This window comes from Amphiura filiformis, chromosome 10, assembly GCF_039555335.1.
Source record: "Amphiura filiformis chromosome 10, Afil_fr2py, whole genome shotgun sequence".
NCBI lineage: Eukaryota > Metazoa > Echinodermata > Ophiuroidea > Amphilepidida > Amphiuridae > Amphiura > Amphiura filiformis.
In genome coordinates, this window is record NC_092637.1 from 64,014,318 (window position 1) to 64,028,492 (window position 14,175).

A 14,175-nucleotide genomic window follows, 5' to 3' on the forward strand; every position below is an offset into this window, starting at 1 on the left:
AAATACAAATTTGCGTATGACGTCCTGTCAACCAGACCGAAAATGACGTACTGCGCAGGTCAGCAACCAATCACGCCGCACCGTTGCCCTGACGTCAGACACAAACTAGTCTTTTTAATTCGGTCTCAGATACTGAATAATATGAAGTTTTAAAGTTTCACATCCTAGAAACTAGTAACCTCGTAATGAACTCTATTATTAAACAAACAAGTAACCAATCATGCAAAAACGTGTGGTTCTTTTACTTTATTTACTCATAAAATGTCTTCAACAGAAAGCTCTTGTTTTTTATCATTTCATCTGGAATGCACATCGAGGAAACCTTTCCCTTGGTATTTGAGTAATGTAAACCCATTTTCTGAAAGTTGTGCTTTTCATGACCTCATGTCAACATTCACATGCCCATTGTGTACTTTTGTCTTGTGACCCCATGTTTAAAGCTTGTAACCCCAAAATGGCATTTTGGTGATACAATATTAGGAAAGGGGTCATTGGGTAGCCGAACCTAAAAAGGGGGAGGGGTCATCGGGTATATTCGACTCCAAAAACGGTGGTTGGGCATTGACAGAAACATACCCATCACTTTTAAAGTTGAGTGCCCCCGTTCTTTCATCCCTTAAAGCCCCACATTGAGAATCATCGTTTCCCACGAAAACGGAAGACAGCATGTCAGAAAATAACCATGGTAACTTGGGTAGGTTTATTTCACCTTGAAAGCATGGATAGTCTTGCACATATCACGGGCTAACTTTAACCTAGGCCGGTATTCAAATATGCCATGAAAGTGGACTAAAGCTGGTTCTATACTGGTCAGTTTATACTCTCATTTCCACATCCTTTTTTTTTTTTTCAAAGTGTAGCTTTACTAAAGCAGCTTCACAAACACCTTCGTCAGACCATCCAATCCGAGCACCCACGGCATAGTATACACTAAGAAGATAGGCCAGACTTGGTACTGAGATTGGGTGCTTATTTGGGCGTATTGGGTCTTCAGACATCATGATACAAGTGACCCATCGCAGTACAAACATTTGTTGTTAAGGATGCCAAGCATCCATCCAGTATCTATTAAAGAAAAAAAAAGATAAACAATATTTAAACTATTACATATTTTTCCAACTTGCCGACTAATTGAGATCACTTTACTTAAAAAGAACGCTTTTAAGGTCCCATGGAATGGTACGCTGTACTATACCCGGTACATCAAAATGTCGAGAAAAATCCCAGAAAGTGATCAAAAAGGTTTCTTCTAAATTTTATGTTTCGCTTTTGAGTTTTTAAGTAAAATGTAAAATGCGCTCAACGGGTGTATTTCGCCACCGATAAAAAATGGCTGCCTATCATATTCTAGTGCTTTCCTGTTTTCTATCCTCCCAAACTGCATGAACGTTTCTCGTTTGGGATGAGTGATATGTATTTGAGTGACAACGTTGACACTTCTGTGTTTGGCTCAGTAAGTTGTAAGGATTGAAATAGTAGGGTACCAAAATGACCACCAAAATCCCAATTTAATAAAATTTTAGTGTTACGTAATATTTTCGTCTGGTTTGAGTGATAAGGAGCCTGCCTATCGCTTCGATAAATTTGCGCAGTTGACAGTTGTAAAGATAGAGGGCGGTTTCAAAATGGCCGCCAAAATATACTACCTTGCTTCTCGTCTGGTTGGAGTGATATTGCGTCACAATGTTGACATTTGCGTGTTTGACGCAGTTGACAGAGCTGCAGAGACAGACAACACCTCTCTGAAAAAGACGCAAAATATAAAATTTACGAATTTGCTTTTTATAACAACTCAACATGATATCATAATCTATCAAACACTGACATTCGTACACTTGGCATACTGGAGAGAAGAGCAACGAGGGCAAGACGACACTGCAACTCAGCTAATCAAAAAATGTCTTCATCTTTTAACGCTTAAAACTATATACTTGAGTAACATAAATATGCATGAAATAAATCACGATTTCAAATATTAGACATAAAACACAGTTGCAGGGCTTCAATTTCGTTTAACAATAAAACAAACAATGACCCTGCATTGAGAATTCTTCGTTCCGAGAAACCCCATATTACAAATGCCAACGTTATACAGTTGCCTTCCCTGCGATGAACGTTTTATTCCGTGGACTGGAAAGTTTGGACTTTAATTTAAACCTTATCTCTGTTAACCGGTTTCTATTCTATACCTTAATCATACATCTTGGTTTATACAATTCAGCTAACCACATCTGTGCAGTACAGGACTATACCAATCATAGTCTTTTTGTGTCTTTTTGGTGGCTCTAAAAAGCGCCGTTGTTCTGTGGTTAAAAACCTTTTAAACAATTAATGTTCTTTACTGGAAAGCATCGAGACATCTTTCTCTTATTTGAAGAAAGACTGATGAGCTTCATTGACTCCATCTTCTAGCATACCGTAAAACGTCGTCTACAAGCATATATAATGTGTTTGATAAAAAGGTTATTTAATACGAAGCAGCCGTAAATATGCCAATACAATATAATTATTGGTCTTTCAATAATATACTAGTTTGTATACGATTGTATTGCTAAATTTATTTGCTTAAATTCCATAATGTTATAATTTTGTGAATGGAGGGCATCTGGATTAATTATGCTTTCATCAAAAACACTCTATACTTATAGAGGTTTTACGGTAGTTGATATCAAATGATCATGAACTAAACGCTTTTGTTAGTGTTTAATAAAAGAAAATGGACAAACAAACAGCCATCCTTAATAGGTATTTTTCATAGAGCGACACCAGCATGCGATGACACAATTACAATGAACTTAAGAATTTCCTGGTTATGAACTAAAACAGCTGGCTAATGTACGACTTGATTGAGGCTGGTATTTGTATTATACCAAGGTGTGTTGCTAATGACTTCGTTTTCTGGTGCATACCTACCAAACGTCAACATAAAGTTTCAGTTGGAAAATATATCAATTTAAAAAAAAAGCAGTGATTTATAGTGCGCTACGCACAGGCACAACGCCTAGACGTTGATCCACCAGCCTCCGCACACTTTACAGGTTGTCGCTGACCACTGCGGCCCCACATCATTCCATAAACCATTAAACAACAATTCAGGGACTTTGCTGCTTCAAGAGCGCACACCCTAGACATTCCACAAATAACCATCGCAACCAGGATCAGCTCCCCGAGTTTCGTACGGGTTATACAACGAGACAAATTAGCAGTGAGTTCCTTGTCCAAGGGAATTTCAAGCTAACTCAATTTTTCCACGAGAGCATACTAGGCACCACCAGGGTTCGAACTCGCAACCTCTCGCACCATAGTCGAACGCCTTATCGATTGAGCTAACTTGACTGCTCGTGCCGGCTGGAGGTAAAATTTCCCCCGGTATGAAATACGGGGGGAAAATTGTCCAACAGTTGTAATGTGCATCTTCCTCTAGCCCACAATTTTCCTATTTTGACCCAGTTTATAGCGCGTTTTGCACATTTTCGCGCGTTCCAGTAAAGTAATTTTAGTAGCGGAAATTGTGCCTCCCCTGGTTCGGTGGCTCTGGTGCATCACTAATCAAGAGCAACGCGAGTCCTACAATAGTGCTCGAGTTTGACAATTGCAAACGTACCAAACTTGCTGTGGCACGACTATTTCCAGTAATAATTTTTACAAGAGAGTCGCTAGTTTAATATTGTTTTGACAAATAAATGGATATAATGCTTAGGCCTATACATAAATCATAGTGATTTACTATTCTACTTATAGCTTTCTAATCAGATTTTTCCTTAAAATAAACATTTTTCAGATCAACGTAACTTTCTATTTATTTTTAAACACCGCACAAAAAGGAAGTTCAACTGTTAATTCTTAACACGATTGATAAAGAACAAATTAATAACGAACGTGATAATATAATCTTATTAGCTTGCTTTTGATACCTCACTTGTAGAATAAAAACCTCTTCGAAGTTGTCCAGATTTCAAGGTCTTTGTTGTGTAAATTTGTGCAATTTGAAAATCTTGAACGTGTGCCATCGATCGGTAAGAGCCTGCGCTGTCCATGCTGACCGCCACTGAAAACAAAAGCTTGTTTTTCGTTGTGTTCTACTAATTTAAATTAGTAAAATAAACTGCTTGAGCGCATTCTACCAATTTTTACGATGTCTTACGATGTAACTAAGCGGACGTATGCAAGACTCGTAAATGAAGGAATAATAGTTGTTGAGTGGGTCCTACCAATTGGATTTGGAAGTTCTACGACAATGCAACATTTAGTACAGCATCGATAATTCGTAAACCCTGTCATCGCAGCATTTACGAACTCGTTGTACCATTTGGTTTTACAAAGCTCTGGTGGTTTTACGATGTTTTAAACATTCCCGCTGTTTCGATCATGTGTTCTGCACTCGACCACGCTTGCAGACGACTGACCGAGTAGCGGTTGTGCAGCGACAAACTTGAAGGTGAAAAACTATGCTAACAGGTAATATTTCAAGTTATTTCTTTCAAAATGAGCACTAGATATTGTATTGATGGTGTAAGCTTCTTTTCTGTATGATCAGAAATGCTGTGCCACATGTACATTGTGGTCGTAAAGACTAAAAGTCACGATGCTGTGTCACATCGCATGTAAGCTTAAAGCTACATGTATAAGCTTACATGCGATGTGACGCAGTTATGACTTTTAGTCTCTACGACCACAATGTACATGTGCACAGCATTTCTGATCATACAGAAAAGAAGCTTACACCATCAATACAATATCTAGTGCTCATTTTGAGAGAAATAACTTGAAATATTACCTGTATGCATACTTTTCCACCTTCACAACCATCGTACATCACATTTGTACAACTGATTCGTTCCGCCAGTCAAACGAGTTCTAATCTTTGTTGAGCCTGTCCAACTAACCAATATTAGTTAGTTGAGCCTGTCCAACTAACCAATATTAGTAGGATGAGACATCGTTTTTACGATCCTATAGGTTAGTACGGCAGGTTTGAAATTCGTAAAACCCATGCCGTACTAATCATTTCGTTGGTAAGGCACGTTAGTTAAGCATGCCTAACCAATATATAGCATCGCTTGTCATGCCGTACAAATCATTGATTAGTAGAACGAGACATCGTTTTTACTAACTTTTACTTAGTAGAACTTACGACATTATGTTTTCAGTGGCGGTCTTTTCAATTTAAAGCGCATTGTGCATGATTGTTACCCGTCAAACCCAGCCGTGAAATCGTATCTTATATACTGACATTGCAACTTTTCGAATTGCTCTACAATCATTGCAACTTTTCAAAATCGCACCAGTTTTATATTGAATACAAGTTGGATCGAATATTCGACGTCTAATACAAAGTATGAGCCGGGCTTTACCACAAATACAGGTAGGCCTACGTCCTTTGGAATACCACAAAACAGGTAGGCCTACGTCCTTTGGAATAACAAGTATAGCTTTTGACCATGAGTGGGCTAACAGGAAAAGGTACAATATCTCTAGCTTACACAGGCAAGGTCAACTTGGCCTAAATACAAAACCACAACTGTATTATTATCATTACAAACACAAAACTGCAGTAACTACAGTTGATCTAAAAGCTTCCGTTTAAATTTTTAACGATATTTTGAACATTAGCTATACAGATGAGTTTAAAATAGATTATGCATGACGGGGTGTACATGACTGAGAGTTTTGTTTTGTTTTTAAATAAATAAAGGAACTACGTTGGACTAGGTTAGCATGGAATTGCACGAACTTGTGGTACTCCGTCCAAACGTCAGAATTGTGAACATATCATGGTGTTACTTCCAATATAAAGCAGTTTTGAATACCGAAATGCAACAGTAATAGCTTGAGCTGATTGTTATCGGGGTTTTCATTCAACAAGACACCAATGCGATGTAGACCACGATTTTTCGAAAATACATTTTGGATACCGATATTATATGAACTTGTGAAAGACCATTCTGTACGCTTGCTATATATAAGCTTCATCGGTGTAATCTTCACATGTATCCTGACTTGTCTGCATTCATGATGACATCGACCATGGAAAATACTTCATTGTCCATGATAACTACATCGTCTTTTGGCGAGGAGGGCGAAATATCATTGGGCGAATATTCGGCACGGATAGCGCTTGCCGTCATCGGTATATTGGTGACCATCCTTGGCCTTTTTGGCAACTCTTTAGTCATTCTCAGCGTTGGTTTATCACGTAAACTTCAAAATGCAACCAATGTGTTTGTTACAAATTTAGCAGTTGCCGATCTCATGACTTGTAGCATTATTCCGTGGAATGTTGTCGCGTTACTAAGTTTTGACGGGTGGCCAGTTGCGGAATGGTTGTGCGCAGTCGCCGCTTTCACTCTCTTCCTTTGTATTGGGTGTAGCATCTGGAATCTTGCAAACATCGCCATCAATAGATACTTCGTCATCACTTTAACCGCCATAAAGTTTAAACAAATATACACTAAATGTAATCTTGTGGTAATGGTCGTCCTTACGTGGTTCTTGCCCGCATTGGTAATAGGTGTACCTGTACTAGCGGGCGCAGCGGAACTAGGCTATGACGAAGCACACGGTACTTGCAGCGACAAAGCACGTGGCATGAAGAGTCGTTACATCCACGTTATAGTACAAGCTCTCGTCCTCCTGTTTGCACCAATGACCATCATCATCACCTGCTACGTCAGAATTTACTTACATGTACGCGCACATACGAGACAAATGACGATCAAAGCCACGGAGAGCGTCAGAAACACACCGGTCCTGCGTCAGAAAGTGAGAACACGTAACAAGCAACGCATGTTTCGTCTGCAAACGGAAATCACCAAAAATTCTTTTTATATCGTCTGCGCATTCCTCATTTGCATAATACCGTTTGCAGTTACGTTATCCGTTTACCAGGAAGGATCCCGCTACGCTTCCATCATACTTCTCGCAAACGCTGCACTGAACCCTCTTATATACTCCATAAAACATCCATACTTTAAAAAGGTTTTCTTCAATATTTTGAAATGCGAGTGGCAGAGTATTCCAGGGAGGCCGGATTTCTTGCGACAACCGAATGAAAGGCGGTTATCGCTTAGTAGTTTCAGAACTAGTATTGGCGGGGGACAGCAGCCGCCGGCCAATGGAAAACGTCCGAGTTTGAGCTCAAGTACTATTGATATTTTATAATACTTTCTATTGTCTCTATTTACCACCATCATTACAAGCATAACCGCCTAAAGTCTTTTTGGCGACGGGAAGGGAAAGAAGGAAGGAATAATGAGAGAAAACAAAGAAAGAAGTTGTTTGCTCTGGGTGGGATTCGTACCCGAGACCCCTCGCATGCCAAGCACTGGGTCGGCGACACTTTGTCACGGGTATTGGGCTTCGCTGGCCAGCGAAACCGTGCCTATATATATCACTTAGGGCGATTGCGTCAACACACCACGTGGGATGCACGCACGAACAGTACATATATGAAGAGCTTTGTTGCAAAATCCCTTACATCCACTTGAGCTATTTTGAGAAAACATAAAAAATCATCAAAAAAAGTACTGATATATGGGGGTTTGCAACAAACGTAGTTTTCGCTGGCCATCGAAACCGTGCCTATATATCACTTGGGCGTCTGCATCATCACACCACGTAGGATGCACGCACGAACAGCGCATAAGTAGTATTTTGTAGTACACAGTCCTGTTAGGAATAAGTATTTGTTAGGAGCGCTGACCCTAGAAGAATAGTCTTTTAAGTATTTTAATAAGAAACATGACGCCTGAATTTGACTTGTTTGACGCTTAAAGCGCAACTGCATCGTGGTTTATAACAGACTCTTTAAATAAATAAATAAGGCCATAAGGATTAAGGTTTTGGATATGTTCTGTTTTCGATTAAGATAAGGCTTGCAGGGTAACGATTACATCAACGTCTAAGGTAAAAAGTGTTTCCGTAGCCGTATACCAGCACGGAACAACAGGAGATAAATGTAGCTCAGTATAATACGGCTACGAAAGTCCGGCGAAGTATGCGATTACGGAAACACTCCCTTACCATAATAATACTATTACTAATTTACAAAATACAGGCGCTGTGGCTTAATAAGTATCATAATGTTCCAATCATATTCTCCTCACTTTTTGAGAGGGGCGGTTGGTGCTAACGGTAAACCAGTGGCTTATAGCGCGGAAATTACGGTAGTTTATTGAGATACCGCAGTAGGTAAATTTTGACCTGCATTTACTCCACCATTTTTTGCGCTACACATGTTTCGTTGCACAAATGAAAAAAACATTCATTATTTGTTTTATATAACATCTTTGTCATTTGATTGGTTGATTGTAATGGCTTTGCACGAATTAACAAAATATCGTACGAATCGTAGACAAGTGGGCCTTTTTTAGCAAATAAATTCTTGTATCACCCCAAAATAAGCCATTCAAAATTATAACTTGAACTTAAGGGCCTATTATACAAGGCTTTTCCTACGAGGTAAAATAGAATTTTAGCTTACCGGCTTAACCAATACGTATTGTAAGCCTTTCACTTTCTTGTTACTTTTTCTTTCCCCAAAGAAATAAATCGGAATAGGCCTATCATACAGGATTGCCGCAAATGAAGTTTGTTGTTTTAAATCTCTCGTAACCCGGTTGGGCTTAGTGTTATACTGTTGGCCGATCGGACTGAAAACAACAACAACATGCAATAACGGAAATGCACGGCGCATCATACTAAATTCCACGGCACTGAGTGACGTAAGCCGTAAAATAGTTTATTGAATGACATGTGACCAACACAGGCGCGTACGCTGGGGGATGAAAAGTATATACAAAAAGTCCCAAAATTTCAGAATTTGCAAGCGTAGGAAAAAAAGTCCACTTTTTCAAAATCAGCATCCCCCCAAATGCAATCCTGCGTACAGGCCTGGACCAACAATCAACCAATTAAATGACAAGGTTATATAAACGTTTTCATGACCTTTATATAATCCGACATTTAAATGTCATTATTTTGACAAACGTTTTGACCGTTTTAAAAACATTTTGTTTAGTATTTTATTGTTTTCACTGACCACTTATTACTGGAATACTCAAAAAATAAAAAAGACGACTTTGGAAACAATTTGTACGGTAGCTCATTGTCTTGTGATTTCTGGAACAGATTTGTGAGTTTTTCAACAATACCCATTTTTTTAATGACTCGGTATGAAAGACAGAGGGTGTAGACTTAAAATGGAATCAACCATTCGGGTAACCCCATTTGAATGTCACACTCCCTGTACCTGTGGAAGATTATGTCTTCCATTGGGGGTGTATGGTTTTCAACTGGAATAGTACGATGTAAAATAAAATCACTTGTTATACTACTATTACACAATGTTAGAACTGGTTTGACACATGTTGAGTAAATCAAGGAAACACTGGAAGTAAAACTGCTCAGGGCCAAACAAAACAGGATGTAATTGGTGTTAGAAATGCCACTGTGGTTCAACAGAGGAGTAAAGCGGGCCTGGTCCTGTTTGTTATTTTATCAGCTATTACTGCTCTTCGTGTGGTACAAAATAGGTGTGGGTAGTATATAAACTGAGCTCAAAAAGAAACTTATAATTTTTCACAAGGTCATATCTTGAAATCCTGTCCATCAAATTGAACCAAAATTACACACAGATTTACTTCAATACTCTACTCTTAACACATGTCAGTAACCAAGCAGTTATCCAACTGACACAACAGCAAAATGCACTGACATGGGACAGCTTCCAGGACCACATTCACAGCCCAGCCCTGTTTCATGAAAAAAGTATGAAAAGCAGAAAGCAGCACCGTTTTATCATCTGTGCAAGGATCTTGTGTGCACTCTCACAGATTTTTTGTCCTGGGTGCCAAATGTTGGGCTGTGAAAGTGAAGGAAGTCCAGGAAGCTGTCCCATGACAGTGCATTTTGCTGTTGTGTCAGTTGGACAACTGCTTGGTTACTGACATGTGTTTTGAGTAGAGTATTAAGGTAATCCTGTGTGTAATTTTGGTTCATTTTGATTGACAGTATTTTAAGATATGACCTTGTGATTCACAAGTTGTAAAAAAAGTATAAGTTTCTTTTTGAGATCAGTTTATACATATAGGTCAGCATTAATAGAACTCAATGGACAAACAATCTATTTTGCTGAGTTACATGGTAATGAGTCATTCAAACTATTACTTATTAAAATTATGATGAAGGACAACAAACTATTGGCAATCATTGTCTCCCAAAGTCATGGATTATTTTCTGTTATGATCTGAATTATTAGCAATGGATATTACTTTTAGGATGTTGGTGGTATATCACGATTTGCTGTATTAAAGGTGGATTTCTTGATCCTAGCATCCTCTTTTTATAACATTTTTCAGTAGATATCCACGAAAAAAGCTTATTCCTAAAATCAGTTGATTCTGATTTTGTGTTTGTGAGTTATGCATGATTATGTGTATTACACTGCTCCATAGGCCACTTTTGTAATTCGTTCTGGTATACCAGAACGAAATTCAAATGTGACGATATTTTTGCTAAACCAATTAATCTGCAAGAAATTTTTGGTACATAAACATTATGTAGCCAGAGGTTTCCAGTAGTACAAAAATCTCAACTTTGTTTTGAGAAAAGTGGGGATGAGGCTGTGGATCACGAAATGCTCTTTTAAATCATGAAAGGAAAAACAAGACTTTGACTTCCCCCCTCTGACCAGGGAAATGCCACCTATCCCGTTCTGATCCAATGTCAAAAAGGACAACATGAAAATGGGGCAGAGGCCAGATTGTGGGAACGATAAATTAAAAGGGGCTACAAAGTAGAATATAGATGTAACAATGTCAAGTCATACTGTTGACCTAGGAAGAAAGAAAGAAAGAAAGAAAGAAAGAAAGAAAGAAAGAAAGAAAGAAAGAAAGAAAGAAAGAAAGAAAGAAAGAAAGAAAGAAAGAAAGAAAGAAAGGAAGGAAGGAAGGAAGGAAGGAAGGAAGGAAAGAAAGAAAGAAAGAAAGAAAGAAAGAAAGAAAGAAAGAAAGAAAAAAAGAAAAAGAAAAGAAAAAGAAAGAAAGAAAGGAAAGAAAGAAAAAAGAAAGAAAAAAGAAAAAAAAGGAAGAAAGAAAGAAAGAAAGAAAGAAAGAAAGAAAGAAAGAAAGAAAGAAAGAAAGAAAGAAAAGAAAGAAAAAGAAAGAAAAAGAAAGAAAAAAAAGAAAAAAAAAAAAAAAAAAAGAAAAAAAGAAAGAAAGAAAGAGGAAAGAAAGAATATATGACAGCGTTCAAGCTTTGACTTACGCTTGGTGGCCAGAATGGTGGGAACTTAAAGTGAAAGATATCCTACTTATAGGAACATTTTCTAGGGTGAAATTTTGTGTAGAAACTGAATCTGACATAAAAATGCATAATTGTCAACTTGAAAATTTTCCCCATAGCACTGAACAGGCATATTTCGGGCCGAAGTCCTCAAATTTGAGCGAAAAATTGGCGCAAAAAAAATAAGTCCTTCAAAACTGGGACTCTCAGGGCTAAACAAATATAAACTTGCTCTAGAGGGAGGTCTTGGCTATAGCAAGTTTATATTTGTTTAGCCTTAAACCTCACAGTTTTGAAGGACTTATTTTTTTTGCGAAGGCCTTTATTTTTTTTCACACCCGCCAAAATGTTAGGGGTAGGGGTAACATATTACTACTTTAATTTTTGTCAGTACATTTAACTGAGTCAAGTTTTATATCACTATTTAGCTATTGAAATACTGAACAAGAAGACATAAAAAGTATCTCAATAGCTCATACCATTGAGGAGTTATGGCTTTTTCAAGCTCAAAATTAGCTAAAATTGCATTTTTCCCAAACCAATTGTCACCCTGACCCCCAACTTTCTAACCCTGTTACAAAAATAAAGAAATAGATTTATCCCATTTAATGATTTGAATATCACAAATGTACCCTTGTCACATAATTAGAATAAAAAATTAGGCACTACTCAGTAGTTTTCATGTTCATACACTCACAGGAAATTAGCAAGTCAAAATTTTTTGTCACCCCAAAATGGCCATTTTCGCCAAAATTGGACCAAAAATGAATTTTTCTCAAAATCAGTGAAAAATAAGGGGTTTTAAGTGCCAAAATCTGAAAATATGTGACATTTTACCCCTAGAAACATTTAAGTAATCAAGAATTTTGACTGTTTTCACCCCTAAATATTTTTTTCACACGCGTGTCCGCCAAACGTAAGTCAAAGCTTGAATGCTGTCATATGAAAGAAAGTCAGGATGCATGACAGAATGACAGAATGAATGAATGAATGCATAACAATGAATGAATGAATGAATGACAGAATGAATAAATGAATGAATGAATGAATACCAGTATACTTACTCCATTGATGTCCTTTGGAACAGGAACTTTGGTTCACACTAGAGAATGGTATATGTGAGGTAGAAGTTAAGGATTTGTTAAGTTATTTTTGATTTTATTCTATTACCTATTATAAAAAAAGGTTTACATGTCGGGTAATATATAGGGTATGAAAATAACATTTTAAATCATATTTGAAAATGTAATGCAAAATATTCTGGATTTTAGGCATTTTAAATGGCATATGATGGCAATCTTTCTTTTCTTTTTTTGCTCTTAATTCACTGCAAGTGGCCTGCACAACACAATTTAAGAATCCCTGTAATAAATAGTGCAAATACACAGGAAAGAAATATTCAAATTTTATTTCAAAATTGTCACTAAAAATATTGAATATACTTCCACCTCCAAGGAAAAATCAAAATGCATAAATTTGAAAATACAGCCCATATTGTTATCACATGCCCAGCACACCAGCAGCGGAATGGCTGAAATCCTGACATCTTAGGCCATTTAATTTAATAATTTGTGTCAAAGCTCTCCCCAAGTTGAAAACCTAATGAGGAATGTGTTTTTTATAGGCTTGTATTACTTTTTTTAATAAATTTTGCGAAAATGAACTTTTTATTTTGGGGCCCTTCAATTTATATGGTATGACCATTGTGAAACTAATATGTGACACAATCTGGTCAATGGGGGCCAAAGGAGGCATTTAAAATTCGAGTTACTGTAATTATTACATTATACATACTATCATTTACTGAAAACGCTAAAGATCTAGCATACTTGGTTCTAAAGTTATGAAGTGTTTTGATGTCTTTTTTCTTATGTATTTGATTGCTTTTTTACTATTTTTACCAATATCTAAGTTTCAAATTTGCCGCCTTTGGCCCCCATGGACCAGATCGTGTCACAAATATGAAACAATTTTGTGAGGCAAGCTTTTTGACAGAATACACCAGAAAAGTTTTAATTGAGATTGACGACTTATGCTTTTTTTTTTACCTCTGACAATGAAGTGAAATTTTTGTGTGGTGAATTTTTGGGAAAAAACAGCAGTCCAGCAATAATGCGCAAAAGCGGACAATTTTACTAATGTATGCTGGGTTTTAAAGAAAAACTATTATTTTAAGATGGCCTTATACTAGTTTGCAATGTTATAAGCTTCCATATTATTCTTTTTTCTACCTATTTTTGTATTATCTCAACTTAAGATATGAATATAATAAAATGAATATTAAATCTGTTCATCTGGACTTACTATTTTTGATAGCGACAGTATCGCGTCTCATCCAAGACGCATCTTCAGGCTGACTGACCAGGTTGTTGACTATTGACCTGTGACGTACTTGATGGTATGACGTCACAGGGGAGTCGCCGGGGTAGTTTCCGGATTGCTGCGTCGTAGGTCCTTGACAGGTTAATATTCACAAATTTAAGATATGAACTTAATCTCCCACAGAGGGTGTGTACATTTCAAATGGAGTCACCCATTCAGATACCATTCCATATCATTTCTTTAACCTTTCAGGGTGCACAACAAAGTCATTTTGGGTGGGGCTGATTTTTGTACATTGTTTACATAACTGCATATGTAAAAAATGACCCAAATTGAAGCACAGATTTTATGTGTGCATGTACATGGTTCTGTGTTAGATCCATGTGTGTTGGATGCACAAATTGATGGTGGATTATGTGTGTAGAAAAGGTGCTGGTTGGGCACTTATAGGGGCATGGGTGGTTAATGGAATGAATACGGTAACCCTATTTGAAATTCACACTCCCTGTGTGGGAGATTAAGGTCATGTCTTCCATTAAGGTCGTGTCTTCCATCTATAAGGGGTGTGTG

General features: G+C 37.4%; 2 protein-coding genes across 3 annotated transcripts in view; one reads left to right on the top strand and one right to left on the bottom strand.

Annotated features, from left to right (window-relative positions):
- Positions 1–231: 231 nt before the first annotated feature.
- LOC140163158 (general transcription factor 3C polypeptide 4-like) overlaps positions 232–14,175 on the bottom strand; it is a 74,291-nt gene continuing 60,347 nt past the window's right edge. For both annotated transcript variants that reach the window (XM_072186539.1, XM_072186540.1), the window contains exons 16-18: positions 12,348–12,397; positions 1,647–1,742; positions 232–1,065 (exon numbers count right to left, since the gene is read on the bottom strand). In XM_072186539.1, coding sequence (XP_072042640.1) covers positions 998–1,065; positions 1,647–1,742; positions 12,348–12,397 — 214 coding nt within the window. In that variant the 3' untranslated portion in view covers positions 232–997. The remainder of the gene's footprint in view (positions 1,066–1,646; positions 1,743–12,347; positions 12,398–14,175) is intronic.
- LOC140163159 (melatonin receptor type 1B-B-like) lies at positions 5,556–8,777 on the top strand. Its single transcript, XM_072186541.1, has one exon. It carries the CDS (start codon positions 5,989–5,991, stop codon positions 7,159–7,161), a length of 1,173 nt encoding a protein of 390 aa, XP_072042642.1. The 5' UTR covers positions 5,556–5,988; the 3' UTR covers positions 7,162–8,777.